At 44.9% G+C, this 27848-nt stretch overlaps 1 protein-coding gene across 1 annotated transcript in view; it reads right to left on the bottom strand.

Moving 5' to 3' along the window:
* The window catches only part of TNR (tenascin R), an 82760-nt gene that overhangs the window by 9262 nt on the left and 45650 nt on the right, over positions 1-27848 (bottom strand). Inside the window, exons 13-18 of the mRNA XM_007451365.1 lie at positions 25204-25323; positions 22226-22369; positions 21425-21555; positions 20395-20527; positions 3453-3604; positions 1929-2025 (exon numbers count right to left, since the gene is read on the bottom strand). Of these exons, the coding sequence (XP_007451427.1) occupies positions 1929-2025; positions 3453-3604; positions 20395-20527; positions 21425-21555; positions 22226-22369; positions 25204-25323 (777 nt within the window). The remainder of the gene's footprint in view (positions 1-1928; positions 2026-3452; positions 3605-20394; positions 20528-21424; positions 21556-22225; positions 22370-25203; positions 25324-27848) is intronic.

Below are 27848 nucleotides of genomic sequence, written 5' to 3'. Positions count from 1 at the left end.
GGTGCGTGATAGTTCAGATATTTCCCAGATATGGTAAAAATTGTGAACGTGGTGTACTGTAGCTGAGGTTTGGGAAACATGAGCACTGTCTGCTATGGGTGCATTGTGCTTTATACTTATCTCCCAAGCTGTTTGTAGACTCTTAGAAGGTACGGATATTTTCCTATCTACTTGACTTCTCTTTCAATGTTTTTATGTGATTTTTACCTTATATTTTTTATTATGTTCAACAACAAATACAGATCTGGGCATCTAATAGGCACTCAATAAATTCTTATCAATTGATTGATTGATTGATTGATTGTTATCTACACTTTAGGTACCTACTATCCCCAGCCACTGTGACAGGTAATGAGGTTAAAAATGAAGATGGTTTGGTCCCAGCCCTGAAAGAAGTTTCCATAGTATAGTCAAGAGAGACAGAAAGGAAAATGGACACTGATTTGGACCACAGAAGAGAAAGTAGCTAATTCTCCCACAGGCAAAGGGTGAGAAAAATGGGTAGGATAGGTCCTATGGAGGAGGAAGAGGTTAGCTGGGCCTTTGAATATGCACAGAGCACAGCAAGGTGTACGGGGGAGGGGGAGAGTTGGATGGCAGAGCGTTCCTTGCAGAGGAAACATTAGTGATTGTAAGGGTTTGGAGTTTGGGGTGGGGAGGGATAAATTGGGAATTTGGGATTCACAGATACACACTACTATATATAAATAGATAAACAACAGGACTTACTTATAGCACAGGGAACTATATTCAGTATCTTGTAACAACCTATAATGGAAAAGAATCTTAAAAAGTATGTGTGTGTGTGTGTGTGTGTGTGTGTGTGTGTGTGTGTGTGTGTGTATACATATATAAAACACTGAGTCACTTTGCTCTACACCTGAAACATTGTAAATCAACTATACTTCCATAAAAAAAGTGCTTGGGGTCTGGTGTCAGTTGCGGGGTGCAGGGAAGAGGAGCAGGGCTCTTGGAGGTGGGGCACAGGCCCAAGACGAGGGCCTTGTACCACAGCCAAGGTGTTTAGTCTTCACGTGCTGGTGTATGGGGAGTGGTTTGAAAGCTCCACAAATGGGGTTATAGCCATTGCTCAGATTTTGGCGTGAGGGAGATGATTCTCCTGGCCATGTGGACAATGGGTGGTCCAGGAGGCAGGAAGGCCAGTGAGGGATTGTTATATGAGCGTCCAGGAGAAAGATGTTGAGGCTAAGTGGGATAGTGACAGGGGAGAGAGAGAGGAGACCACGAATACAGAACACAATTATCCACCTTTCCCCTGCCTCCCTTTATAATCACTGTGAAAATCCAACCAAGAGGGAGATGCAGGGAAAAATAAATTTACTGCTTTCTAGGATTGGCTCCACTGCCATCTGCCTGGTCAGGTGTGTGTTTACCTTCTCACACCAGTTCAGTTCTCAATCTACACCTCCTGCTTGTGTCAGACCTCTAGGAAATTGCCGGTCACCTCTAATGTCATTTTCATTTTTTCCCTTCCTGTCCCAAGTCAGTAATAACATTCTTCCAAGGAACTAGAGCCGAGTGACTGCCTCATTTCCCTTCTGACCTGCAGGCTGGATGGCTGGTGCCTGGCTTCTGAGAGATGACCAGCCATCCTGTTGCTCCCTCTGCCCCCTCCCCTCACCAGGCAGCTCTCTCCCTTTGTAAAAGTTGCCTCATGTCAAGACCCATCAGCATAAGAGACTATTAATGAGGATGGGAAGAGACAGAGCAAAGAGGAAAACACCACAACAAGATAGAAACAGATCAATAGTGGAGCCTAACAGAGCAAGAGGTACTGAAAGCAATTCACGAGCTGTCAGCTTCTCAACGGACACAGGGTTTCTGGTAATCCCAGATGGACACAGAAAGGAAAAAGATGGACAAAGAACCGGAGCTGCATTCCGAGGGAAACAAAAAGGAGGCGTTACCCAGCCAAAACTCATCCTCCAGGTTCCCGAAGCCAACGCGGTACTCAGCCCATTTCCGGAAAAAATCAGTTTGGCCATTCTGCCGCCTCTGGAATACCTGTGAAGAGAAAGAGGGGAAATAAAGAAAATGCTAAGGAAAATAAACTCTAACGAGTAAAACTGCCATAACTGGGTTTTATATCTGCAGTGACAAAGATTCTCAGATTAAGCACCACTGCAGTACGGAGCTCAGTATTTGCACAGCAGTCGTAGGAGATGCTCAGAGCCCTTCTCTGAAGTGCAGGGGCGCTTGATGAATAGGCCAGGGTGTAATGTTGACACTTATTTGCACCCCTCCAATGTAGAAAGGATATGAAGCCCCCAACTAGTCAAGGGAAATAGGCTTGGCTCTCAAATTAATCTTTTTGCACCACAGAATGCAGTAGAAAGCATTTCTCACCAAAAGAATGGGACCAACTTCAGATCAGCTAGGAACTGTCATCATCCTATTTCAGGCAAAGCAATTGCATATCATTCACCTTCCGAGCTGTTTAAGTGCTAATTTCATTTACCCTCCAATACATCAGCCTCGACTTCAATTTCCAATTATGCTTTAAGAAGAAGGCACAGATATGTCAGAAACATAAAAGAAAATGCTTCCCAAGAGTGGCTGTTACGAGCACAGCCACCATTTAACTCCATTCAACAACTATCCATTTTGCTCTGTGAAAAATCCAGCGCTGTGTGTTGGTGCTAGAGGAGGGATCCGCAGCAGGAGGGTGGGTGGAGGGGCTGGGTTTCCATCTGCCCTGACTGAGCTAATGCTGCTCTGCTTTCAGGCCAGGCTGCCGGGACTCGCCCATCTGCGTAGTGGCCTGTACTGATGTGTGAGGCCATTCGCCAGGCTGCCCTTCCTCTTCTTTCTGTGCTGTCCTATCAGACATGGGAGGAGGGTGGTGACAGGAAATGGTGTCTCTCTTTTGCCCAGCACTTCTCCCTGAGGGCTAGGACAGCTCTGGGGAAGAACCAGAGAGGCCAGGGAAGGATGGGGACAGGGGTGGCCTTTGTAACTAGAGGGGGCTATCCGGGTTCTTCCCCTCATCTGCTCCGCCATATGCAATTCTCCAATAGAAAGATCCTAATCATCTCCCCGTAGAGACTCACCTCCTCCTGCAGGGGACTCATCTCCTCTCTTTCTTTATTATTTCCGCAGTCTTCATCAGGCAAGACCGCTGGGTCTCTCTGAGCCACTACTCCCTTTCCCTCCTGCATGAACTGTCCCCACAGAAGGAGCCGTTTTCCTGGGGCTCCCTCACTGGGCTGGGCCACTGCAGCCTCGACATTCTTATTCCTTCCTCTGCCTCACCAAACCTATGGGCTGCTGAGCAAGGCCCTGAGGACAATGCAAAGCCCCAGGTTGGGCATGAGGGGAGTGGGTGAAAGGATGGCCAGAGGATGGTGAAGTGTAGATGGATGGGTGCTGAGCCAGGCGGACTGAAGCATCAACGATGCTGGTGGGCATGGAGAACAGCTGCAGGTACTTACAATCCAGCCACCCCCGTCGGTCGTCATATCGCAGTACACCTGTAACTTCCGGCTTAGCTCTCCGTTGAGGAAGATGGTGTAAACCCCGCTCAGAGTGTCTCCGTTCATCAAATGCTGGGCACAGTCTTGAGGATGAGGGAAGACCCGGCCCCCTGCACAAGAAAAGAGGCAATTTCCGGAAAGGGTCCTTCCTCCCACTGTGCATAAGAGCCCCTTGGATCAGAGAACAGTTTAGAAGGTCTCGTGGTAGTTCATCAAGAGCTGTAAGGAATCCTCACTGAATCTGTGTATGAATCCTGCATCATCTTGCATTCCCTCTTTTCAGCTGATGTTGGGTTTATCAGACAGTATACAGTTTTACAGGATCTGAGGACCAAAGAGCTGTGTTCACTGTGTGGCTCCCCCATTCACCTACTTGTTTAGCTTAGGCAAATAGCCTGACTTCCTGGCATCATCTTTTTATCAGAAAGATGGGGATAATAAAAATATTCCTCCACCAAGGGTGAAGGTATGTTAATGTACCTAGTAATTGGTTACTTAGGCGATGATTACAGAAGCATGGAGCACAATAAAACACCGCAGAGTCCACCTTTCAAAAGAACAAGAGGGATTAAGCACAGCTGTCCACCGGAGCGCCCAAACAAGCTTAGCTTAGCGTTAGCAAGAAGATGGATATCTATTCCTCCTGCAAAATAATCTCCTGATTGCACTAAACAATCAAATGGCCATGTTTTACAGTTCAGTTTAAGTTTAAGGAGAGGGCAGAGGAAATAAATTGCTGCTCATCTTTCAGAGAGAACAGCCCTATTTGTAGAACAATATCTAATTAGCTGAAAGAAAAGCTTAAATCATGTGTCTTGAAGAGCTTAGCTTCAGGGCAGATTTTAATGTTTAACAGGCAAGCCAGAAAGCAGAGGTCCCATGGGAGGAGCTGTACTGGACTGCGGGAGCTGATGGAGCAAGTTAAAGGCAGAGCTTGGCACGGGAGGAAAAGTGGTTTGGGTGCTCTGTAAATATATGACCTCTGGGTCAATGGAAAGTGTGGTGCAGTTGATGTGGTTCTGCATCCTTGAAGGGTAACAGAGCTAGGAAGAGAGGTGGGGTAGGGACTTCATGGGACCTACAGTTCCCCCTAGTGGCAGAACTCGTGCACTGCAGGTGTGACAGAGCGGGGTGGGGGTGGGGGGCCCTTGGAGAGTCAGCCTGTGGGCCAGAGCAAGTGGCAGCATAATGCCACACAAGGGGGGTAACATAGCAACCTCACTGAAGCATCCTGTGTTAGGGGGAGGTTGTAGGGGTTCGGTAGACTTTATGCAAGGCCCCTCTCAGAGATGGGTTAACTCCTCTTGCACAAGGACTGTCCAGCTTGCTTCCACACCATGGTCAAGGGTCGCTCGCATTTAAGGTAGTTTAGAACAAGGCACCGCCTGCTTCAGGCATACACCAGGGAATAACAATATATTCCTATAGAACTAGTATTTTACCAAGTGTGCTTTTATTTCCATTTAATTCTTGCAAGAAACATGAGAGGAAGGCAGATTGTTATAGATTGAAGTCTTATTTTACAGGGAAGGAAGCTGTACTCAGAAAGATTGCATGACTTCCTCCGTTCGCTTGAACTCAAGTTTTCAGACCCCGAGTCAAGTGCTCCTTGAACTTTACTAAAACAGGGGATATAACATATGATACACTTTACTGGATCTATATCTGTCCAGATAGCAAATGATTAACTAAAATCTATATTTATCTTATAAGCATATAAAGCCCCAGAGGTTAAAGTTACCTCAAAAAGTTCTGTGTTCACATTAAATATCTTAACCCTCTCAAAACGTATTTCCTTAATAGCTGCAGAAAAGCTCTCAACTTTCATCTCCAGCCTGTCCTAGATCTCAGTAGAGTTCCTGATCCCACCTGTTCCTAGAGGGTCCAATTACGTTTCAGGTGTAGGTGTGGGTGAGTGCCTTCTCTCTCCCTGTTGCTTTGGGAGCACAGTGATTATTTCCTGGCTTCCAGGCCATTCTCTAGAGGATCTTTGGAGCAACCATCCTGTCTGTCTTCCTTTCTCCCCTCTTTTCTCACTGCCTGAGTTTCTCATTTTAGATCAATACAAAACATGCTTGGTCTTCAGCTCACTCCTACCTTATGCACTAATATCCCTTTCTCCTGAATCAACTCAGTGCCTTAAAGGGGCCAGAACCCCAAATTTCTTCCCAATATCCAACATGTCCCCCACAGAACATCTTCTCCCAAACCTCAAAACGACAACCTCATCTAAATACACATACAAAACCAAATGAAACTTTAGAACAAATAAATAATTTTATAATTGATAAGATCAATTATTTAATTTTTCTATTACAGATACTTTCTAAAGGCTCAAACATATTAGTTGCTTTAAAGGTAGAACTGGGCTTCCCTGGTGGTGCAGTGGTTGAGAGTCCGCCTGCCGATGCAGGGGACACGGGTTCGTGCCCCGGTCTGGGAGGATCCCACATGCCGCGGAGCGACCGGGCCCGTGAGCCATGGCCGCTGAGCCTGCGCGTCCGGAGCCTGTGCTCCGCAACGGGAGAGGCCACAACAGTGAGAGGCCCACGTACCGCAAAAAAAAAAAATAAAAATAAAAAAAAATAAAGGTAGAACTGCCAAAAACAAATATAGGAAAATGAGATGGTTTTGCTCTGGAGGAGAGAAGTTTCTAAATATCTGAAGGGTGGTCATATGCCATGTGTAAAATAGGTAGCCAGTGGGAACCTGCTGTATAGCGCAGGGAGCTCAGCTCTGTGCTCCGTGGTGACTGACCGAGACGGGTGGGATGGGGGAGGGTGGGAGGTCCAAGAGGGAGGGGATATATGTACACACATAGCTGATTCACTTCACTGTACAGCAGAAACTAACAACATTGTAAAGCAACTGTACCTCTATAAAAAAGGTACAGTTAAAAAAGGGATCCCTTTAAAAAAGGGATCCATTTTTATAAAGTCAGAAAACGGGTCACTGTACAGCAGAAACTAACAACATTGTAAAGCAACTGTACCTCTATAAAAAAGGTACAGTTAAAAAAGGGATCCCTTTAAAAAAGGGATCCATTTTTATAAAGTCAGAAAACGGGAATAAACTCAACTTAAGAAAAAAGTGTGACCTAAGGAGTGTCAAAAGTTCTGATGGGGGTTTCCCTGATGGTGCAGTGGTTGAGAGTCCGCCTGCCGATGCAGGGGACACGGGTTCGTGTGGGAAGATCCCACATGCCGCGGAGCGGCTGGGCCCGTGAGCCATGGCCGCTGAGCCTGCGTGTCCGGAGCCTGTGCTCCGCAACGGGAGAGGCCAGGCCCGCGTACCGAAAAAAAAAAAAAAAAAAAAAAAGTTCTGATGGGATGAAGGTCTCAGAGTGCACCTTGGGAGAGAAGGGGTCATGTTTTCTTCCTTCTGGGCCTTCACATTGGACTGGTCGGTGGAGGCACTCACCAGATGTGTGTGGGACTGATGCATAGTTGCTGGGTGTGCTTGCCTTACCTTTGACAAATGGCAAGGCCACCTGGTGGTTTAGAGATTCCACTTATCATCATTTAGTCTGTGGCATTAATGGAAAGATAATCAAAAGCATTTTTCTTATGCAGAATATCCGCAGCGGCAATATTCACATCTTGGGAACTTGGAGACGACACTTATTGTGAAACCATTCTTCACCACCTGCCTCTGACCCTTAAGACTGTAAAAGTTTTATCTCATACCACCAATCCATGATCAAATCATTATTCCTTTTCACCTGATGAGAGGAAGTAGGCTCACTAATTGTTCCCAAGCCAGGGACTATTAAAATTCAGGTTCCTGGGTTCTGCAGCAGATCTACTGAATCAGAATGCTGGGGGGTAAGTGTCAGGAATCACTGTTTCACCAGAGCCCTTCAGATGAGCCTGAAGACCAGCTGGACTTGAACTCCACTCTTTCTCCAGTATGTTTCCCTCTCCTCAGAGAGTGCAGAGGTGGAGCTGGTTAGCTAGACTGTGCCCCAAGGGGTGTGATGGTCTGCTTTCTCTGCTGAGATCCATATGGCAGGGTGGATAAACAGACTGAGTGTCTGTCTGTCTCTCACCCTCCTTCCCCTCTTTCCTTATTTTCTTTCCCTTTCCTTCTCTCTCCCTTTCCTTCCTTCTCTCTTTCCCAGTAAGCATGTCTTGAGTGGGCTGGTCCCAGGATGTAAATTGAGTGAGAGGGGATACGAGACTCTATAGTTGAGTAAATTTAAGCCTTGTGTTCCAGTTTTTAACATTAGGTTCTCCTCTGGGGTTATTGGACTCAGGCTTAGCTAATAATAAAGAATACACTGATTCCCAGTCTGCTTTATTCATTGCGTGTATACGGTGGCTTCATACATTTTTAAGAGATAGGGCAGTTTTCAGGCATCCCTAGCTCTCTGGATGTTATACCATCTAATATCATCAAAAACTCACCTTTAATCCTAACATAGATCATCCCAGTAATTTTTCCCAAGGCAGAAATTTTAGGATGAAGACAAAAACTGGAAGGCTTTTCTTCCCTTCTCCTTTGATACAATTACTAGGGTCTGGCCTGACAAAGAGGCTTCTTTCCCCCCGCCCCCCCGCCCCGGGTTTTTTTTTTTTTTTTTTTTTAATGCAGGCTGTGGTGATTACCAAGTTAACAGGAAAACAATGCCAAGTGATCAGTGATCGGTACACTGAAATGTCTCATGGTTAAGCATCTCTAGATGTAATTGGGAGCTCAACAGGGCCGGGACGCTCACTGGAAGAATTGCTCAGAAATTGGTTTGGGTTGGGCATCCGGAGGCTGAATGCTGAGTAGAGGGAAGTGAGCTATATGACACACAGTGCAAATGGAGAGCCCCCAGCCAGCTGGGAGTGAAGGGAGAGACTCTGTCCCTTACTTGCTTTATGTTCTTGAATGTGGTCTTTAAAGTGGTCAGAGTTAATGGCTTTGGAAAGTGTCTGCCCACTGTCTACTCTTAATGGCCTTAGCATCAGGACCGAAACCATGATATCAGTGTTTCTCTCTGAGAACAACCTCAGCAAGTCTCTCTGCAACTGCAAAGAAAAGGGTACTGCTCCACACTAGCACAGGTGAGACCACCTCTGGCCACCCACACTTACATTTTTTTCACAGAAGTGGGTTTGTGGGTAGCAGGGTTTTGAGAGTGAATCTGAGGCTGTGGACAGGGAAAAGTTATCTGTTTAGTCCACATGGGCTGTCAAACCTACCACCTTAGCCTCCTTCACAGCATCTTCCAGTTCATTTACTTGTTCATTCTTTTGTGTATTTATTCAACAAACACATAGGAAGTGTCTGTTGGGGGTCTAAATACTGGGCTAACAGACTGGAATACAAGGAAGAAAAAGACACAGTTCCATCTTTCAAGTTGCTGACACTCTGGTGGAAGAAATAGAACAATATAACCCCAAGTTCTAAGTACTCTGGAAAAGAGATAAACATAGGGAGGTATCAAAACATGGGAGTGGGCATGCAGTGAATTCTCGGGCTGGTGAGGGTAGGGTGAGTGGTGGAGCCTGGTATGGGGCAGAGATTAGCAAATGCTAATCAGAAAGTGCTTCTTAATTTAGGAACTGATGTAGAAGTTAACCACAAATTGGTGGAAGAGAGGTGTTCTAGGTCTGTGCAAAACACGGCCTATATAGGAAACTGCAGGTTTAGCCAGGAAACAAGAGGAAGAGCTAGGTTACATGGATAAGGGAGAGTTTTGGGGAGATAAGAGGGACTGGATCATGCCATTTAAGGAGGTGGACCTTCTCCTGAAGGAAACAGGATGAAGAGTCCTGATGGACTTTAAGCTCAAGTTTTTAGAAAGATCATCTCACTGTAGTGTAGAGAACAAATTAGATGAGGGTGAGAGTGGAGGTAAGGCCCCATTCAGGAGGTAGCAGTGGGAATCAAGGTAGAGAGGTAACAATAGTCCTTAAGGAGTCAATGGAAACATAGAATTAACTGAGCAGTAGACAGCTTGAGTGTCTCTATCTTAAGCAGAGTTGCTGAGGAAGGTCTTAAGCACGGCAGACCACCTGCCTTCTACCCACAAAGGACAAATGCAACAGGCTTCCAAATCTTTCCTTTGAATTTACCTGACTATTCCTTGGATTTACTTATATCAGGAGACCCAATTCCATGGCAGATTAATTGATCACAGACTGGTAGCTTCCAACCTGGCCCCTCTCTGTGTCTCTTGATTTAATATGGCAAGGAGAGGGTTGGGTTATGGTAAAGCCTCCTACTTCGTCTCTTCTTGCTATTCTGGCTCCACTTGCAACTATTCTCCATATTTTAACCAGAGTAATCTTTTAATAATGTACATGTGATACTGTCTCATCCTTTTTCTCACTTGCTGAAAACCCTCCAATAGCTTCTCCAGTGCAACAGCTCCGATTGCAATGGCTTCCTGCAATTAGGATAAAAACTAAAGTCCTGAACACATCCTACAACTTCCTGCATGCTCTGACTCTGCCTTGCACTGCTCCCACTTTCTCACTGGCTTTCTTTTATTTTTTAAATTTATTTATTTATTTTTTGGTAATTTTGCCAATATTTTTTAAATTTTTATTTTATTATTATTTTTATACAGCAGGTTCTTATTAGTTATCTATTTTATACATATTAGTGTATATATGTCAATCCCAATCTCCCAGTTCATCCCACCACCACTGCCACCACCCCCTGCCCTGCTTTCCCCCCATGGTGTCCGTACGTTTGTTCTCTACAACTGTGTCTCTATTTCTGCCTTGCAAACCGGTTCATCTGTACCATTTTTCTAGATTCCACATATATGTGTTAATATACGATATTTGTTTTTCTCTTTCTGACTTACTTCACTCTGTTTGACAGTCTCTAGGTCATCCACTACAAACGACCCAATTTCATTCCTTTTTATGGCTGAGTAATATTCAATTGTATATATGTACCACATCTTCTTTATCCATTTGTCTGTCTGTCGATGGGCATTTAGGTTGCTTCCATGACCTGGCTATTGTACATAGTGCTGCAATGAACCTTGGGGTGCATGTGTCTTTTGGAATTATGGTTTTCTCTGGGTATATGCCCAGTAGTGGGATTGCTGGATCATATGGTAGCTCTATTTTTAGTTTCTTAAGGAACCTCCATACTGTTCTCCATAGTGGCTGTATCAATTTATATTCCCACCAACAGTGCAGGAGGGCTCCCTTTTCTCCACACCCTCTCCAGCATTTGTTGTTTGTAGATTTTCTGATGATGCCCATTCTAACTGGTGTGAGGTGATACCTCATTGCAGTTTTGATCTGCATTTCTCTCATAATTGGTGATGTTGAGCAGCTTTCCTTGTGCCTCTTGGCCATCTGTATGTCTTCCTTGGAGAAATGTCTATATAGGTCTTCTGCCCATTTTTTGATTGGGTTGTTTGTTTTTCTAATATTGAGCTGCATGAGCTGCTTGTATATTTTGGAGATTAATCCTTGGTCTGTTGATTTGTTTGCAAATATTTTCTCCCATTCTGAGAGTTGTCTTTTAGTCTTCTTTATGGTTTCCTTTGCTGTGCAAAAGCTTTTGTTTCATTAAGTCCCATTTGTCTATTTTTGTTTTTATTTCCATTACTCTAGGAGGTGGATCAAAAAAGATCTTGCTGTGATTTATGTCAAAGAGTGTTCTTCCTATGTTTTCCTCTAAGAGTTTTATAATGTCCGGGCTTACATTTAGGTCTTTAATCCATTTTTTTTTTTTTTTTTTTTTTTTGCCTCTCACTATTGTGGCCTCTCCCGTTGCAGAGCACAGGCTCCGGTTGTGCAGGCTCAGTGGCCATGGCTCACGGGCCCAGCCGCTCCACGGCATGTGGGATCTTCCCAGACCTGGGCACGAACCTGTGTCCCCTGCATCGGCAGGCGGACTGTCAACCACTGTGCCACCAGGGAAGCCCTCCAGCTTTCTTTTGATTTCCATTTGCATGGAATATATTTTTCCATCCCTTCACTTTCAGTCTGCATGTGTCCCTAGGTCTGAAGTGGGTCTCTTGTAGATAGCATATATATGGGTCTTGTTTTTGTATCCATTCAGCAAGCCTGTGTCTTTTGGTTGGGGCATTTAATGCATTCACATTTAAGGTAATTATCAATATGTATGTTCCTATGACCATTTTCTTAATTGTTTTGGGTTTGTTTCTGTAGGTCCTTTTCTTCTCTTGTGTTTCCCACTTAGAGAAGTTCCTTTAGCATTTGTCATAGAGCTGGTTTGGTGGTGCTGAATTGTCTTAGCTTTTGCTTGTCTGTAAAGCTTTTGATTTCTCCATCGAATCTGAATGAGATCCTTGCCGGGTAGAGTAATTTTGGTTGTAGGTTCTTCCCTTTCATCACTTTAAGTATATCATGCCACTCCCTTCTGTCGTGGAGAGTTTCTGCTGAGAAATCAGCTGTCAACATTATGGGAGTTCTTTTGTATGTTATTTGTCGTTTTTCCCTTGTTGCTTTTAATAATTTTTCTTTGTCTTTAATTTTGTTCAGTTTGATTACTATGTGTCTCGGCATGTTTCTCCTTGGGTTTATCCCGCCTGGGACTCTCTGTGCTTCCTGGACTTGGGTGGCTATTTCCTTTCCCATGTTAGGGAAGTTTTCAACTATAATCTCTTCAAATATTTTCTTGGGTCCTTTCTCTCTCTCTTCTCCTCCTGGGGCACCTATAATGCGAATGTTGGTGTATTTAATGTCCCAGAGGTCTCTTACGCTGTCTTCACTTCTTTTCATTCTGTTTTCTTTATTTTGTTCTGCTGCAGTGAATTCCGTCAGTCTGTCTTCCAGGTCACTTCTCTGTTCTTCTGCCTCAGTTTTTCTGCTATTGATTCCTTCTAGTGTATTTTTCATTTCATTTATTGTATTGTTCATCTCTGTTTGTTTGTTGTTTAATTCTTCTAGGTGTTTCTTCTTTAATTCTTCTAGGTCTTTGTTAAACATTTCTTGCATCTTCTCGATCTTTGCCTCCATTCTTTTTCCAAAGTCATCTTCACTATCATTATTCTGAATTCATTTTCTGGAAGGCTGCCTACCTCCACTTCATTTAGTTCTTTTTTTTCCTGGGGTTTTATCTTGTTCCTTCATCTAGTACCTCATCCTCTGCGTTTTCATTTTGTCTATATTTCTGTGAATGTGGTTTTCATTCCACAGACTGCAGGATTGTAGTTCTTCTTGCTTCTGCTGTCTGCCCTCTGCTGGATGAGGCTATTTAAGAGGCTTATGCAAGCTTCCTGATGGGAGGGACTGGTGGTGGGTAGAGCTGGGTGTTGCTCTGGTAGACAGAGCTCAGTAAAACTTTAATCTGCTTGTCTGCTGGTGGGTGGGGCTGAGTTCCCTCCCTGTTGGTTGTTTGGCCTGAGGCAACCCAGCACTGGAAGCTACAGGCTCTTTGGTGGGACTAATGGCGGACTCCAGGAGGGCTCATGCCAAGGAGTTCTTTCCAGAGCTTCTGCTGCCAGTGTCCTTGTCCCTGTGGTGAGCCACAGCCACCCCCTACTTCTGCAGGAGACCCTCCAACACTAGCTGGTAGATATGGTTCAGTATCCTATGGCGTCACTGCTCCTTCCCCCTTGGTCCTGATGTGCACAGTACTTTGAGTGTGCCCTCCAAGAGTGGAGTCTCTGTTTCCCCTGGTCCAGTCTAAGTCCTGCAAGCAAATCCCACTAGCCTTCAAAGTCTGGTTCTCTGGGAATTCCTCCTCCCATTGCCAGAACCCAAGATTGGGAAGCCTGACGTCGGGCTCAGAACCTTCAATCCAGTGGGTGGACTTCTGTGGTAAAATTGTTCTCCAGTTTGTGAGTCACCCACCTAGCAGTTATGGGATTTGATTTTATTGTGATTGCACCCCTCCTACCATCTCATTGTGGCTTGTCCTTTGTCTTTGGATGTGGGGTATCTCTTGTGGTGAGTTCCAGTGTCTTGCTGTAGATGATTGTTCAGCAGTTAGTTGTGATTCCACTGGTCTCGCAAGAGGGACTGAGAGCACGTCCTTCTACTCCACCATCTTGAGCCAGTTTCCTGGCTTTCTTTTAATCTGTTGAACATGGCAAAGTTATTCCACCCTAGAGTTGTAGTGATTACTCTTCTCTAGGCTTGGAATGCTTTACTTGTGTAATTCACTCTCATCTTGCAACTCCTGGCTGAAATGTCTCAGCTCAAAGAGAGGCCTTTCCTAACCACCCTAGTTGAGGCCAGGGTCTGCGATGGGGGGAGATAGTGGCAAGTGAGTCCCAGTGCAGAGGCAGGAATTTGAACGAAGCCTGGATCAGACCCACTTGCTTATCTTGGAGAGCCTCCCAAAGAGGTAGGAGGCAACTGGGATGCCCCCCGGGGACATAGGTGTTGGTGGCAGGCATTTTGGGGAGCTTGTCCTACAACAAGGACACTGGCAAGTGCCATTTTGGAATCCTCCTTCTAGCCTATTAGCACCAGGGGCTTACCCACCCACCAGTGGTCTGCCACTAGCCTCGGATCACCTGGACTACACAGCTAGCCTCGCCAGAACCTGGCCCTGTCCACCATGGGCCCGCAACCGCCACATGGGTCAGGGCCAGGCAGCCAACCAGGCCGGAGGCCAGTCCCACCTACGAGCATACCCACAGTAGTCAGCCCTGCCACAACAGAAGGGCCCACACAGCCCACATAGGGGGAACTTCTAGAGTTTATAGCTCTGGTGACCAGAGAGAAGTGTGCTGCTGGGCCCCATAGGACGTCTCCTACATAAGGCTACCAGTCCGAGATGGGGAAACATAACTGACCTACTTAATACATAGAAATAAAAATAGAGAATGAGGCAAAATGAGAAGACATAGGAATATGTTCCAATGAAAGAACAAGACAAAACCTCAAAAGAACTAAACAAAGTGGAGATAAGCAATCTACCCAGTAGAGTTCAAGGTAACAATCGTAAAGATGGTTGATGAACTCGGGAGAAGAATGAATGAATACAGTGAGGAGTTTGACAAAGAGTTAGACAATATAAAGAAGATCCAAACAGATCTAAAGAATACAATAACTGAATTAAAAAAAAAAAACCCACTAAAAGAAATCAACAGTGGATTAGATGATACAGAGGAACAGATCAGAGAACTGGAAGACAGAGTAGTGGAAATTACCCAGGCTGAACAGAAAAAACAAAAATAACTTAAGAAAATGAGGATAGTTTAAGAGACCTCTGGAACGACATTAAGTGTACTAACATTCACGTTATTGGGGTCCCAGAAGGAGAAGAGAGAGAAAAGGGGGCAAAGAACTCATTTGAAGAAATAATAGCTGAAAACTTTCCTAACCTGGGAAAGGAAAGAGATATCCAAGTTCAGGACGGACAGGGTCCCAAACAAGATGAGCCCAAAGGTCTCCCCACATCAAGACACTTTATAATTAAAATGGCAAAAATTAAAGAGAAAGAATTTTAAAAGCAGCTAGTTTCATTCAAGGGGACTCCCATGAGACTTTCAGCTGACTTTTCAGTAGAAGCTTTTCAGGCCAGAGGGTGTAGCATGTTATATTCAAAGTGGTAAAAGGGAAGAACCTACAACCATAGTCTACCCAGCAGGCCTATCTTACTGATTTGAAGGAGAGATAAAGAATTTTATGGACAAATAAAAGCTAAAAGAGTTCAGCACCACTAAACTGGCATTACAGGACATGTTAAGAGACTTCTTTAAGTGGAAAGGAAAAGACCATTATTAGAAACATGAAAATTACGAAAGGAAAAATCTCACTGGTAAAGGCAAACATACAGTAAAGGTAGTAGATCAACCACTTATAAAGCTAGTAGGAAGTTTAAAAGACAAAAGTAGTAAAATCACCTATATTCGCAATAAGTAGTTAAGGGATACACAGAACAAAAAGATGTAGAATATGATGTCGAAAACATTAAACGTTGGGGGAGGTTAAGAAAAGCACAATACAGTGTTGGCAAAAGAACAGATAAATAGAGCATGGAATAGAATAGGAGTTCAGAGTTCAGAGACAGAGCCATGTATATATGGGAATTTAATATACAATACAGCACCACAAATCAATGGAGAATAGATGGACTATTCAGTAGAAGATGCTGGGGAAATTGGTTCACTGTATCCCTACTTAATACTGTGTACAAAATAGACTAGATATAAAAATAAATCCAGTAAATTAATAGAAGGATATATAGAAAAATATGTTTGTGTCCTACAGGCAAGGGAAAGATTTTTTTAAGAAAGACTTCAAAAGTTCAAATAATAATAGCTAATACTTATCTAGCACAGGAGCCCTGATGGACAAAGGAGAAGGTGGTCCTCTCCTTTTAGGGGTTTGCTTGTCTCAGTGAAGTTTACTCAGAGCTGTTTACTCAGCTCTATTCAGAGCTGTTTCTAAGTAGTGGAGCGAAGAGAAGCCCCTTCAGTTCCCTACTCTGGTGTGGGGAAGTGTGGCATATATAGGAGTAGATTGCAATGAACAGTGGTCATCAGGCTTTCCTTGCCCACTGATAACTATGTGGACTTGCATGGTCCACCATCTGTTGTTCCAGAACCTAGGGTTTGCCCATTTTCCTTAATTTTCACAACCTCAAAAACTGAAGCTTGTGTTAGAGTACACTCTCGGAGTTTTCCTTAAAAGCCCCAGAGAGCAGCTCAGCCTGGCTTTGGAAGAGCAGGGACGGAAGCAAAGGCAATAAAGAAAACTTCTCATTACCCATCTCTGGGGGCTTCCAAAAATGATTGTTTTCGCTTGACCTCAAGGTCAAGACAACCAGTTTTATTGTGTTCACTGTCTCAGAGGACAAGCTTTAGCGAGCGCCTTGTTTGCTTCTTATAGTATTAAAATAGACAATGAAATTGGCTTCTCAGAAGATCATTTCACAAAGTCCCTGTTGCTCTGTGGGGAATATTTGTTTCCTCATTTATATTCATGTCTCTAAAAGACAAGTAGACCTTGAATGAAATTTCAGGCGACAGTAAATTATAAATAATGTGTCCATATTTTTTTTTCTCTTCCATACTTCTTGTATTTAATTCTCCCCAGAGTCTTGTGCAAACACCAGAGACAAGAGGACAGAATGCAACAAGGGGAGACATCTTGATCAAAGGAGGTTTTCGAGGTTTTGTGGGAGTCAGTTCTTCCCTTTTGTCTCTCTCTCTTTTATTTTTATTTTTTTTATTTTTTTTACTGTATCTCTCTTTTATTTTTATTTTATTTTTTGTAACATCTCAACTTTTTTCTAGACCCTTAAGTAGGCATCTACTTGAAATGAGTCTCTTTACTTGGCCCACCCAGGACAAGATGAGGGCTTGTCAATGGATGGAGGCCACTTTGGGGTCCAGCTTTAAGCTCTTTTGTTCCCTAAGACACAATATAAAAAACGCTTAGAAAGATCAGCTGAGATCAGCCTGTCCTAAGAATAGGATGCTGGTAAGTGGAAAGCTCAGGTACTGTCAGTGAAGTCAGAAAGGATGCCAGTTATTAGAATGAAATTAGCCTCTAAATCCATCAGCCCTGGTTTGCCATAACATAGGATGCTCTGGTGTTCCTCAGCCCTCTTGCCCAGCAGGAGTGATTCATGGGGTTCAGGCCAGCAGGCCTCCAATCTTTCGAGTAAGGGAAGATACTCTGCTCTTTGTTTTTCTCTTTTCCTCCCTCTCTCTCTCTCTCTCTCTCTCTCTCTCTCTCTCTCTCTCTTTTAAGCAAGTGACAGGATCCTGCAGACGGAGCTTGCAGGGTACACCATGTGGCTTCAGAGGTATGAAGGGAATAAGCACTGGTCCTGATGGAGGGGCAGGAAGAGGATGGTTTGGGATGTGCTGAGTGTTGGGGGTGCTCAGAGAAGAGCAGAGTCAGACCTGAGGCGCTGCTGCCCCAACCTCTCTTCCCAGAGGAAGCCCACTCTCAGGGCATCTCAGGAGATATATGGGCAGACAGGGGCGTTCTGGGATGAGAAACACCTGGGCGCCCAGGTGCCGGAGGCCTCTCTTTTCCCAGACTCCTTGTAAAGGAATCTAGCTCATGCCACCTATCAAGTAAACCCCAATCGTCTTCTTGAGGACATCTCCACCCCCATACTTAGGAAGCTGGTACTCTTGTACTCTCTTCTTCAATAAAATTTGCTTTTTTGGTGGGGCAATTGGAGGATGGGGGTAGAAAAGGGGGAGGGCGTGGCACAGGCAATGAGGACTCATTCATATTGACATGCAAATGACTCTGTAGGCGTTGTGTAATTTATTCAGGGAAATTTGCATGTGCGGTGGCAGAAAGAGCCTGCAATCAGAGGGACATGGGGCATCATACTCTGCAGGCAGTACCTTTTTGCCTGTGTCTTCCCTTTGAAGGATACTGAGAACCCTCTCCTCCTAGAGCTTTCTTTAACCAGAAACCCCTCTTCTGTGCTCTGCAGCTGGGATTTAACTATTCCACTCAACCACCATTTAGTATGTCTGCTATGTGCCAGGCTTTGTGCAAGGTGATGTCACATGCATTATTACTTCTGTCCCTGAACTTTTCATTCTGTAACTGGTCATTTCAGGGGGTTCTGATAAATCTCCAAGACAAAGCCAGCAGGGTTTGGTATGCATCAGTGATTGAGATTTAAAGTCGAGCTTTCCAGTAAAACTCTGTGAAAACTTCTAAACGTGGACCCATCTTTGCCATGTACCACTGTAGTTGTAGTAGCAAGTCCTTCTCTGATTCCCCAAACTGCTTGGAGCAGCTCAGGCAGTAACTTACATCGAGGGTACAGGCAAGTGGGCTCTTCAGTGTTCTCCTTTCTGAGGGGTATTGGTCATGCTGCAGTCGCCCAGTGTCAGTTGAAGTCTCATACAAACAAACGAAGGAATACCTAAATACATCCTGATGGTTCCCCTGTGCTGTCCTCCGAACAAAGCCACTCCCCTGGGCTCTTCCCCAGATTTCCACGAATTGTCAACCCTCTGCTTATTGGATCTTGCTGGGCCCCCAGCTGGATTTGGGATTCTAACTATTGCACACCCGCTGGAGGCAGCTTCATCTAGGAGAGGCCAGCGGTGGGCACAGAAGCTGGCATATTTTACAGCCCAGGCAGACCTGGAGCAAGGCGCAGCTGCAAGATACTGCAGAAACCTCAGGCATATTGCCGTCCTGCTCACAACCACTAGCTGTGGCGTTACCAGGATGGGAATTGAAAGCTCATACTACACTGAGCAAGCCTGGAAACCCATGCATTTTTGGAATGAAATGACTAGTTTAGACCTAATAAATATCCAGATCAGGGGCTCTGTTTATGTTCCTGTCATCTGTATTTGTTTTAGGGGAAGGAAAATTTTAATTCAGTGAAAAAGCTCCAATCCATGGGTCTTAGAGCGGTGGCTTAGGAAAGGAAACCCTAGAGGACCCTTTAATTAACCTGTCAATGTGCAGGGAAGAGCTTGACCAAGAAGAGGGTGATGCCTTGGTTCTGAGATAAGATACCCCTAGAAAGGTCATGGAGGGTGAGCGTAACCGACTTCAGCCCATAAAAGAGATCAAGTGTCCTCCAAATTCCACTTGTCAAGGACCCATCTTGGATTCATGTCTTGGTTGTGTGAGCAAGGTTTATTTTTATTTTTTAATTAAAAATTGTTTTCCTGATTAATGTGCTCATTGTCGACACTTTGCAAGATATTGAAAAGTATAAAACAGAAAGAAAAAGGGGACTCATTCATAATCTCACTACCCTAAAGAATCACTAGCGATGTTTTAATGTATTTGATCCAGTGTCCTGCTTTGTTATTCAGAACAAGTCTAGTGGGGGAGGCACCTGGGTAGGGATGGGGGAATTTCTGTCACTTCTCTCTGGTGATGGGAGGATGGGCTCTGGGGTGTGGACAGCAATCCAATCACCCTGGCGCTCTAAGACAGCAGGCAGAAGTGTGTCTAGGGATAAGGAACATGCCTACACTTGCCCCACACTGTGTAGAGCCAACCCCCTCAGAGTATGGGAGGCGGAGAGAATTCAAGGCGTGGACTGGGCAGTCCCACACTACAGACTGTAGAGAGGTACCGTGGGAAGTGTTAGAAAGGGTTGTTAACAGCACAGACCCCAGAGGCAGAACACCTGGGGGTCAATCCCAGGTCTCCTACTTGAGAGCTATGGGATCTTGGGTGAGTTACCTCACCTCTCTGTGGCCCAGTTTCCTCATCTGTAAATAAGGATACTAGAACATACCTCATAGGTTGTCATGAGAATTAAATAGTACACGTAGTACAGTTAGAACAGCAGTGCCTGTCAGATAGCCCTCAAAGGTCAGGTGCTAGTTTATTTCCTGTTATACACATTAGGACACCCTTATCCCTTAAGGGCATTTCCAGTATCTTCTGCTGATACTTAAATGAGGGAAGGCAGGAAGAATGCTGGATTTAGAAGGAGAAGACCTTGGTTCAAGTTCTGACCCAGCCACTTACTACCTTGTAAGTTACTTGATCTCCATGCACCTGAGTTTCATCATCTGAGATGAAATGGGGATAATAAGGCCTTTCTCACCAGTTGTTATAAGGATGAGTTGAGACCACAGAAATGCAAAAGTGCTTTGTGTGTGGAGAAGAACCACAGTTTTAATACTGGGACTTTACTCCTGTGACTTTTACTAGGTGAATCTGATTACAGGCAGCAGAGGAAGGAAGGAGGGAAGGACAAACTGTGCTGGAAAGACCCTCGCAGAAAATCTAAACAGGAGCCTGCTCTCTTACTTGGTGCATTTAGTTGGTGCAGGTGGACGAGGACTTTGCACTGCTGGCTCCTGTGGTTGCCTTGGTAGTGAGAGGTTCCTGGCAGGGCCTTGGAAGGCAGGAGTGGAGGGAATAATTATTTTCCTTTGCAGGAAGAGGCAGTTGAGTTACTCTGATGGGCTCCTCCCTGGCCAAGTCTCAGCAGAGTCAACCGAGGAGCCAGACGCCACGCAGGGGAGCAGAAGGCATCAGGGTAGCAGGAACTCTCTCACCTGTGGTGAAGGCGGTGGAGGTGATGCTGCTCCGCTCGGTGTCCTGGGCCGCCTGCAGGAGCACCGTGTAGTCTGTGCTCTCAGACAGGCCCTCCAGTCGGATCCACGTGTCCTCCGCATCCACAATCAGCTCCTGCGGGATAAGCGGAGGAGGGAGGTGGAAGGGGGTGAGCAGAGGGGTCACCATGGAGGGCAGTGGGGAAGGGAAGTTTAGACCCCAAGGTCAGTATTGCAGTGGGCATTTTTATCCTCTCCATCCCACATTATGTAAGAAGGAAACCGTTCCTAAGCAGGGAAAACAGCTCCTATGTGAGACTGAGGCCAGCTCCTATCTCACGGATGCACATGGGGAGAAACTTAGGCCCGGCACTATTGAACCCAGTGGTTTTCGGATTGCACGGGGCCTCCTGGAGCCCTGAGATGCAGGAACCTAGGCTTCCCTCTTCCACATCCAACAGACTAGCTCTACTTAAATCTATTCGCTGTATTTGGCTTCTGAATATGATTTCACTTTTAAAAAGGATTCCACTGTTAACAAAAATTTGACAACCAGTGCTCTAGGTGAACTGTTTCACCTGGTCACCTAAAACCGAAATTTGTCATCTCTACTGCGGGCTATATAGATGTAGCCCTTATAATGCTTATCTAGAGGCATATGAGACTGTCCAGTTTGGTATCCAGCTCATGTTTGCTTGGCCCTGTTAGTGAAAAACCGTTCCAGTACTGTGTACTTATATTGCCTTGGAAGCTGGTGCGTCATCATATTGGTCGCATCACCACAACTAGGTGAAGTTGCAGGGTAGATGCCCCCATTACCTAGAGAAGAAACTGAGGCTCAGAGAGGTTGAGTGCTTTGCCTCAACTTGTGTGGAGAGGAATAGTGGAGGCAAGATTAGCACCCAAATCGCTGGCTTGCAGATGAGGGCTCTTTCCTCAACAGCACGCTAGGTACCCATAGTGGCAAAACTAGCTTGTTCCCTTGTGGATTGCTTGACAGCAACAGTCTTTCCCCTTTCCAGAAAAATCTCACCTTGCGGCTTCCATCGGTGGATTTGTAGGTCAAGATGTAATTCTCAGTCTCTGCTCTGGGAGGCTGCCAGGAGATCAGGGCACTTTGTCTGGTGACTTCACTTGCTGTCAGATTGGCAGGAGCGTCCAGGACTGCAGAGAGGAGAAAATGCCAGTAGTGCCTGCCCCTCTATCTCCTTCCTCTTTGATTCCAGGCGTGTAGATCAGTATGTCTATCTATGTGGTCTCTGGGCTGCTCACATGCTAACCCCAGTTCTAGCTTGGACAGGAGCCTAAAGGGCACTCCTGGGTCAGAAGATAATCGTCATGTCATGATCATTCCTGCAGCTATTCCCCCTTCCCTCACCTGACCCTCTGGGCCTAGATGTGATATCTTCAGATCTGACCCTCTAGGTCTGAAATCATGACCTTGTTAAACCTGCATGTCTGTGAGTTCACTCTTGAACATATAACATTCCCACATCTATACCTTTGTCTACTGTTCTCCTGGCCATGACCGTACCCAGCAACTCCCTCCCCAATATTAAGCTCTTTAATATCTATCAGATTTTTCCGGGCCAGATGCATTCTCAGTACTGGCCTCTGTTGGCCTGGTTCTACTGCTGTCAGCCAGACCCAGGAAGAGAGCTGCAACTCACTTTCACTGGCATTTGGGCAGCAGTTAACTAAAATAAGGATAGCTCACAGCTGCATTGTCCAAAACCTATAGACTATAATCTAGTTGAGCACATGGAAACTGATCATTTTCAGGATCAATAAAAACCTCCCAGGATACTAGATATGTAGCTGACCATGTACTCACGGGTAGAGAAGTTGGTGCTGATCGTGCCACTGGTGAGAGGCCCACTGGCGGCATACATAGTGACGGTATAGTGGGTCCTAGGAAGCAGGTCAACAAGCTGGAATTCCTCACTGTCTCCATCAACCAGGATGGTCTCTCCAGCAACTGAAATCAGATGGTTATGGATAAGGAATGAATAAGGCTCTTCAACTTAGGAAAGACCTATCAAGTCCAAAGGCATTTCATAAAGATGCCAATATTAGAGAATTTTGGAAAAAATCTTTTAGAGGTTATTGAGCTTAGCATTTTATTCCATACAAAGCTCCCCTCTCTTCTTTTTTTTTTTTTTTTTTTTTTTCCAGTATGCGGGCCTCCCACTGCTGTGGCCTCTCCCGTTGCGGAGCACAGGCTCCGGACGCGCAGGCTCAGCGGCCATGGCTCACGGGCCCAGCAGCTCCACGGCACGTGGGATCCTCCCGGACCGGGGCACGAACCCGTGTCCCCTGCATCGGCAGGCAGACTCTCAACCACTGCGCCACCAGGGAAGCCCCTCCCCTCTCTTCTTGTTTTGCATCTTAATTGAGAAATTATTTGGAGGCCAAATTGTCTTTTGTATAACTTCTACTCGGGTCTCTGGAGTTACAAGAATAAACCAAATCCTTTGTCTACCTGACCTCTTCCTGCCCCCCACCCTTCCTAGTCAAGTCTTCTCTCTTCTAGACTGAGAAAGTTCAGCCCCCAGTCCCCATTGTATGTATGTGATGATTCCAAAACTGTCACAATCCTGGCTACCTTTCTCTAAACGAGTAGCAGTCTATCAGTGTCCCTGCTGAAATACAAAACTCTGAAGAGAATTGAAAACAATCATTGAGATTGTTTCACTACAATACATTGTAACGTCAGTACATTGTCAGTTTTCATTGTACTGACAATGAAAGAAACAGGGTCAGTCTCTGCTTCTATTTGTGCCAATTATGTATATTAATCCATAGGTTTTGAGACAGTCATGGGATATTGTTATAGGTTTTGAGACAGTCATGGGATATTGTTATCACATGCTGAGATTATTATTCATCAGAGATCTTGTTTATAACACACTCCCCAGCCTTACCTTGTGTAGTTGGTTTTAGTTGATTTTTTGCACCCATGGGAAGAGCTTTGCATTCATTTCTACCGCATTTTTTGTTGACTGAGTTTTGGGCCACTGTTTCAGTATATTAAAATATACGTGAATTTGGCTTCTATTGATCACAGTTTTGTCTTTTGGAAGAGCTCACACAATGGCTCTATTTCTTTAATATCTTCCTTTGCATATGCTGCCAACAGTCAGCTCCCCAGCCACATCGACTACAGCACTTCCTCAACCCCCCACTCTCTCTCTCCATACAGGTGCTGTTTTTCTTGGAACGCCCCTTCTTCTCCTGTTCTCTTTGTCTTTAACTTTATCTAAGATCTGCCTTCTTTCTTCCCCTCAACACCTTCACCCCAAATCACAGTGGCCCATCAGAGGTGGCACACTGGTTTTTTGTGCTTGCCCAGATCATGACACTGCCCACGTTGGGTTGTAACTCTTTACTTGTCTGCGTCATCACCAGAAGTGAGTTCTGCAAAGACAAGAACCCATGTTTGGTCTCTGAATCATTATAGCCTTAGAGAGTGCATGGCACATGGGAGGGCAGCAAGAGTAGTTGTTGAATGAATGGAAATTAATGGCTATGATGGAGCTCTGTGCTTCGTATCTGTGAGCAGGTGCATCTGACTGCCTTAGGGGAATAATGGAGATAGTGTTGAAACTAAGGCTTAAAGGATGGGTTTACTAGGCAGATAAGTAGGGAGAGCGTTTCCTGGTAGAGGAAAGAGCATGTGCACGGTGGTTTGAGAAGGCAGGTGAGAATTAAGAAATGCAGGGTCATAATGTGCAAGGAGGAGTGGTAGGGGTTGAAGTGGCTTTTGCATGCACACAGGGAGGTTAGGATGTATCCATAGTAATGATATTCATTCTCTGAGGAGGGTCAATCATTCAATCAGCTATGTAACTCCAAATGTGGTCCACCATGTATTTTTCCATCTAAGTGGTAAGTGGGTCTTTTTATTGCCTTGCTGAGATACTAATGTGCTCTCAGACTTGCCAATTAAAAGAAAAGGACATAAAGTGGTTTTGGTGAAACTGATACTTAGTGAACCTGTGCTGGTATGTAGTAATCACTGATTCCCTTCCAGCTTATTTAATAGTCTGTTTTGGTTTTTACTTTCCCAAGCTTTGACAGTCAGTTTACTTTTCAGCTTACAGAATTGACTTAATCTGTCATTCTTGAAAATTAAGACATCTGCCTGCCTTCTCTCTTCTGGTATCTCTGTTCTCTGGATTCCTGCCTATAACCCACAATATTCTGTGAGCACATGTATAATTTAGGCAGGGAAATAATTTTCCTTGGCTTAGGAACTTGAATTACTCAACACTATTTTGCTTTGGGCTTCTCTGTTCAACTTCAAATAGCATTAAGGTGAACAAGTAAGGTGAAGAAGACGTTGCAACTCAAGATTTCATGTTGGCTCAACCTTTTGGGATGGATATGAGTAGAGAAGATCAAAGCAACGGAAGAGCTTAGTAGTTCTGAATCCTTTGTCACCTGTTACCATGGATGGTCCTTTAGTGTTTTGTTCGCTCTGTAAATATCTAGAAAAGTCAGCTTTCTTGCCTGCAGCATTTTGGGGCAAGTTCTGAGTTTTGTCTTCCAAGTGCTGTTTCTGTTTTTGTTTTCCTCTTGGTTACATACCCTTCTTATACCTTTTAGATTCAGCTTTCTCAATTCTCATAGTTGATACAGTGCACAGTTTGGGGGCTATCTTGAGGGCTTTATGGTGAAATTAAAGCAGGAAAATTTCCAATTTTCTCTCAGATGGATAAAATGTTTTGGTTTTTTTTTTTTACTTTCACACTAGCCTTCAGCCCCAATCCCCGCCGTTCCCCCCTGATGCCTAGAACCGCAGACACCCACCTGCAAAGTGTGTGAGAACAATGACGTAGTTCTCCACTTCACTCACTGGTGCCTTCCACTGCAGCAGAGCTTCTGTTGGAGTGATGTTGGTAGCAGTCAGATCCACAGGATTGTCCATGGCTGAAACAGTACAGGAAAATATCAGGTAAAGGTAAGAGGAAAGGTAAGGTACAGGATGGAAGAGCAGAGAACCGTCTCCTATAGTTTCACCCAGGATGCATGTCTGCTGCTGCACTATACAAAATAATGAAGTGAGTGAGGACCTCTTTCCTATCTCCCCTTCTGATTCCATCAGCCCCTTCCCCTTCTCCTGTTCCTCCTTCCTCTCAAGCACCGCGTGCTCCCCTAATTGCCCTCAGATCTTCCTTTTTAATTAATTCATTAACTTCTTATGTGCAGAGGGCTGTCAGGTGTTACGGGGGTGTCCGAGGTATGGATGTTGTGTTTTAGATATTTAAACCTAGATGGAGAAACTAAGAACATGCTATGGAAGCTATTATATTTCTAGTCAATGAGCTAATACGCTTCCCAGGCTCTTTGTTCTTTGATAAATACAAGGGGCATGCCTTGTGGAACAGTCTCTGTTGATGAACGTCAGGAAGTATGGTGGGAGTTCCATGAAGTCAGGGAGTGACCCCAGCACCTGGAACTTAGAAGTTACTCAGTAAATACTTGTGGAATGAAGAATGGGACTCAGGTTGCCTTTAAAGTCAGATCTGATTACTGAATTCTTGCTTTGCTACTTACGAGGCTGACTCTCTACTGAGTCCTGGGGATCCTTTTTGTGGCATAGAGAGTCAAGGGACTTCGTCCAGGCTTAAAGCCAGGAGTGCCTGTTGAGGAACAGAGGTTGCTCATCATAGCACCATGTTCTTATTCTCACTTGCCTATGCTCCATGCGTTTGTTTCCTTACTGTGCCTCCCTTCCATAAAGTTGGGATTTATTTTAGAAATGCAGGTTATTACAGTCGTTTAGGCATCAGCTCACCCTATGTGTCATGGAGTTTACTTTTGGGGACCAAGATATGCTGTTGATCTGGTCCTGTTCTCTGACTGAAGGTTCTTATCGCTTGTCTATGTCTTTTATTTCCAAGAAACAACCATAAAGTATGTTTACAATTTTAACATCTGAATTGTATCCATAATCTGTGCCTTGAGCAAGGTCTTCGAATGCAACCTTATTGAAAAGAAACAAAGAAGAAAAGTCTTATGAGACTACAATTAGCTTGACCTCTCTGAGATTGACCATGAGACTCCGAGGAGTACTCATTGCCAAAAGTTATCAAATCATAGACATCGTATTAAAACAACAAAATAAAACATTTCTGTGGGTAATCTGGTTATTGGGAGTTGCCAAAATAGCTCTGCCTAAACTTGAAGGAGGGCAGTTTGGGTTGGTGCACTACTGAATACATGCATTAGAGAGACTTGCTTATGACCAAGAACCCAAGGAATGAGTTTTTGACCTGAATTGTTGTTCTCCTTTACTTCCGGGGTAGGAGGCTCTTGAAGTCCATTTTATTGTCCTCACTGAGAAAAACCCTAATTTCTTTAACATGATTTCTAAGACTTTGAGGAAAGTATGGGGGGTGGGGAGGGGCTTCTTTTTACTCATTGGACATCACTTCAGGTCAATATCAGTTGATACTTTAATGGTCATAGATAACTTGATAGAATGGGTAAGATTGAACCAAAAACACGGCTGCATTATCTGTAGTCATAGGCATGGAAGGAGATTAGGGAAGATTAGAACATCCTGTGGTGTCTTTAGATGAATACTTTGAGTTTCTGAAGGAATGTTTCTTTGGCCACGGCCATGGGGATGTTCCTTCTGGGCTAGTGGGTGTATCTACAAAAGCAGTGAGGAATTCCAAGTTGCCCCCGTTCAGAAAATACGATCCTCTGAGGGAAGTAAGCAGCCTCAGGAAATCCAGGCGTTCTCCTCATGAGGCAAGCTGGATGTTTTCCTGTGTGCTACAGGAACGATAGCCTCATGGAGAGTTAGGTCTGGGGTTGCAACAGGAAACTTTGGCTGTTCCCTCTTGTGTCTTCTGCAGCAAATCCTTCCTAGTTTTGCATGATGGGCTGGCTGAGGGGTCAGAGAAGGAGAGCAGGGGAGCTGCTGCCAGAGCCCTGTCCTCTGGCCCATCATGTTTCCACAGAAAAGCGCCTCCTTCCTCCTCCCTGGAGCATAAAGCAAGAACAAGTGCAGCTGCTTGGTGGTTTCTGGTCACATAGGATGAGGAGTTTCATGACCCCAAGGGTCATTACTGGAATAACAGCCCCCTTTTGTTTTTTTCTCTAAGGTAAAGTTTCCTTGTCTGAGTCTTTTTAACAATTAGACGGGATGAATCAGATGTCTGTTCTGGAATTCATTCTGTCATGAGTCTTCGGAGGGTTCCTTTTCATACTGGAAGTTCCATGAAAATATCTGACCTAAACCAGTAAGACTCTTAGAAGCTGTCTCTCTAAACTCCTGGTGTTACAGAGGAGGTCAAAGGGGAGAACACTGCAAATTGTTCTACATAACAGTGAGTCACAGGAGCACCCGGGAGAGGAGCCTGGGATCCCAGGATCAGTGTCCTCTGCCTTAGCTGGGACAGCTTCACTCTTCCCCTCTTCCGTTGGACGCAGGTCCTCAGCCA

This window comes from Lipotes vexillifer, unplaced genomic scaffold, assembly GCF_000442215.2.
Source record: "Lipotes vexillifer unplaced genomic scaffold, Lipotes_vexillifer_v1.1 scaffold1113, whole genome shotgun sequence".
NCBI lineage: Eukaryota > Metazoa > Chordata > Mammalia > Artiodactyla > Lipotidae > Lipotes > Lipotes vexillifer.
Note: the sequence above shows the minus strand (reverse complement) of the source record. Positions and strands in the feature narration are given on the sequence as shown.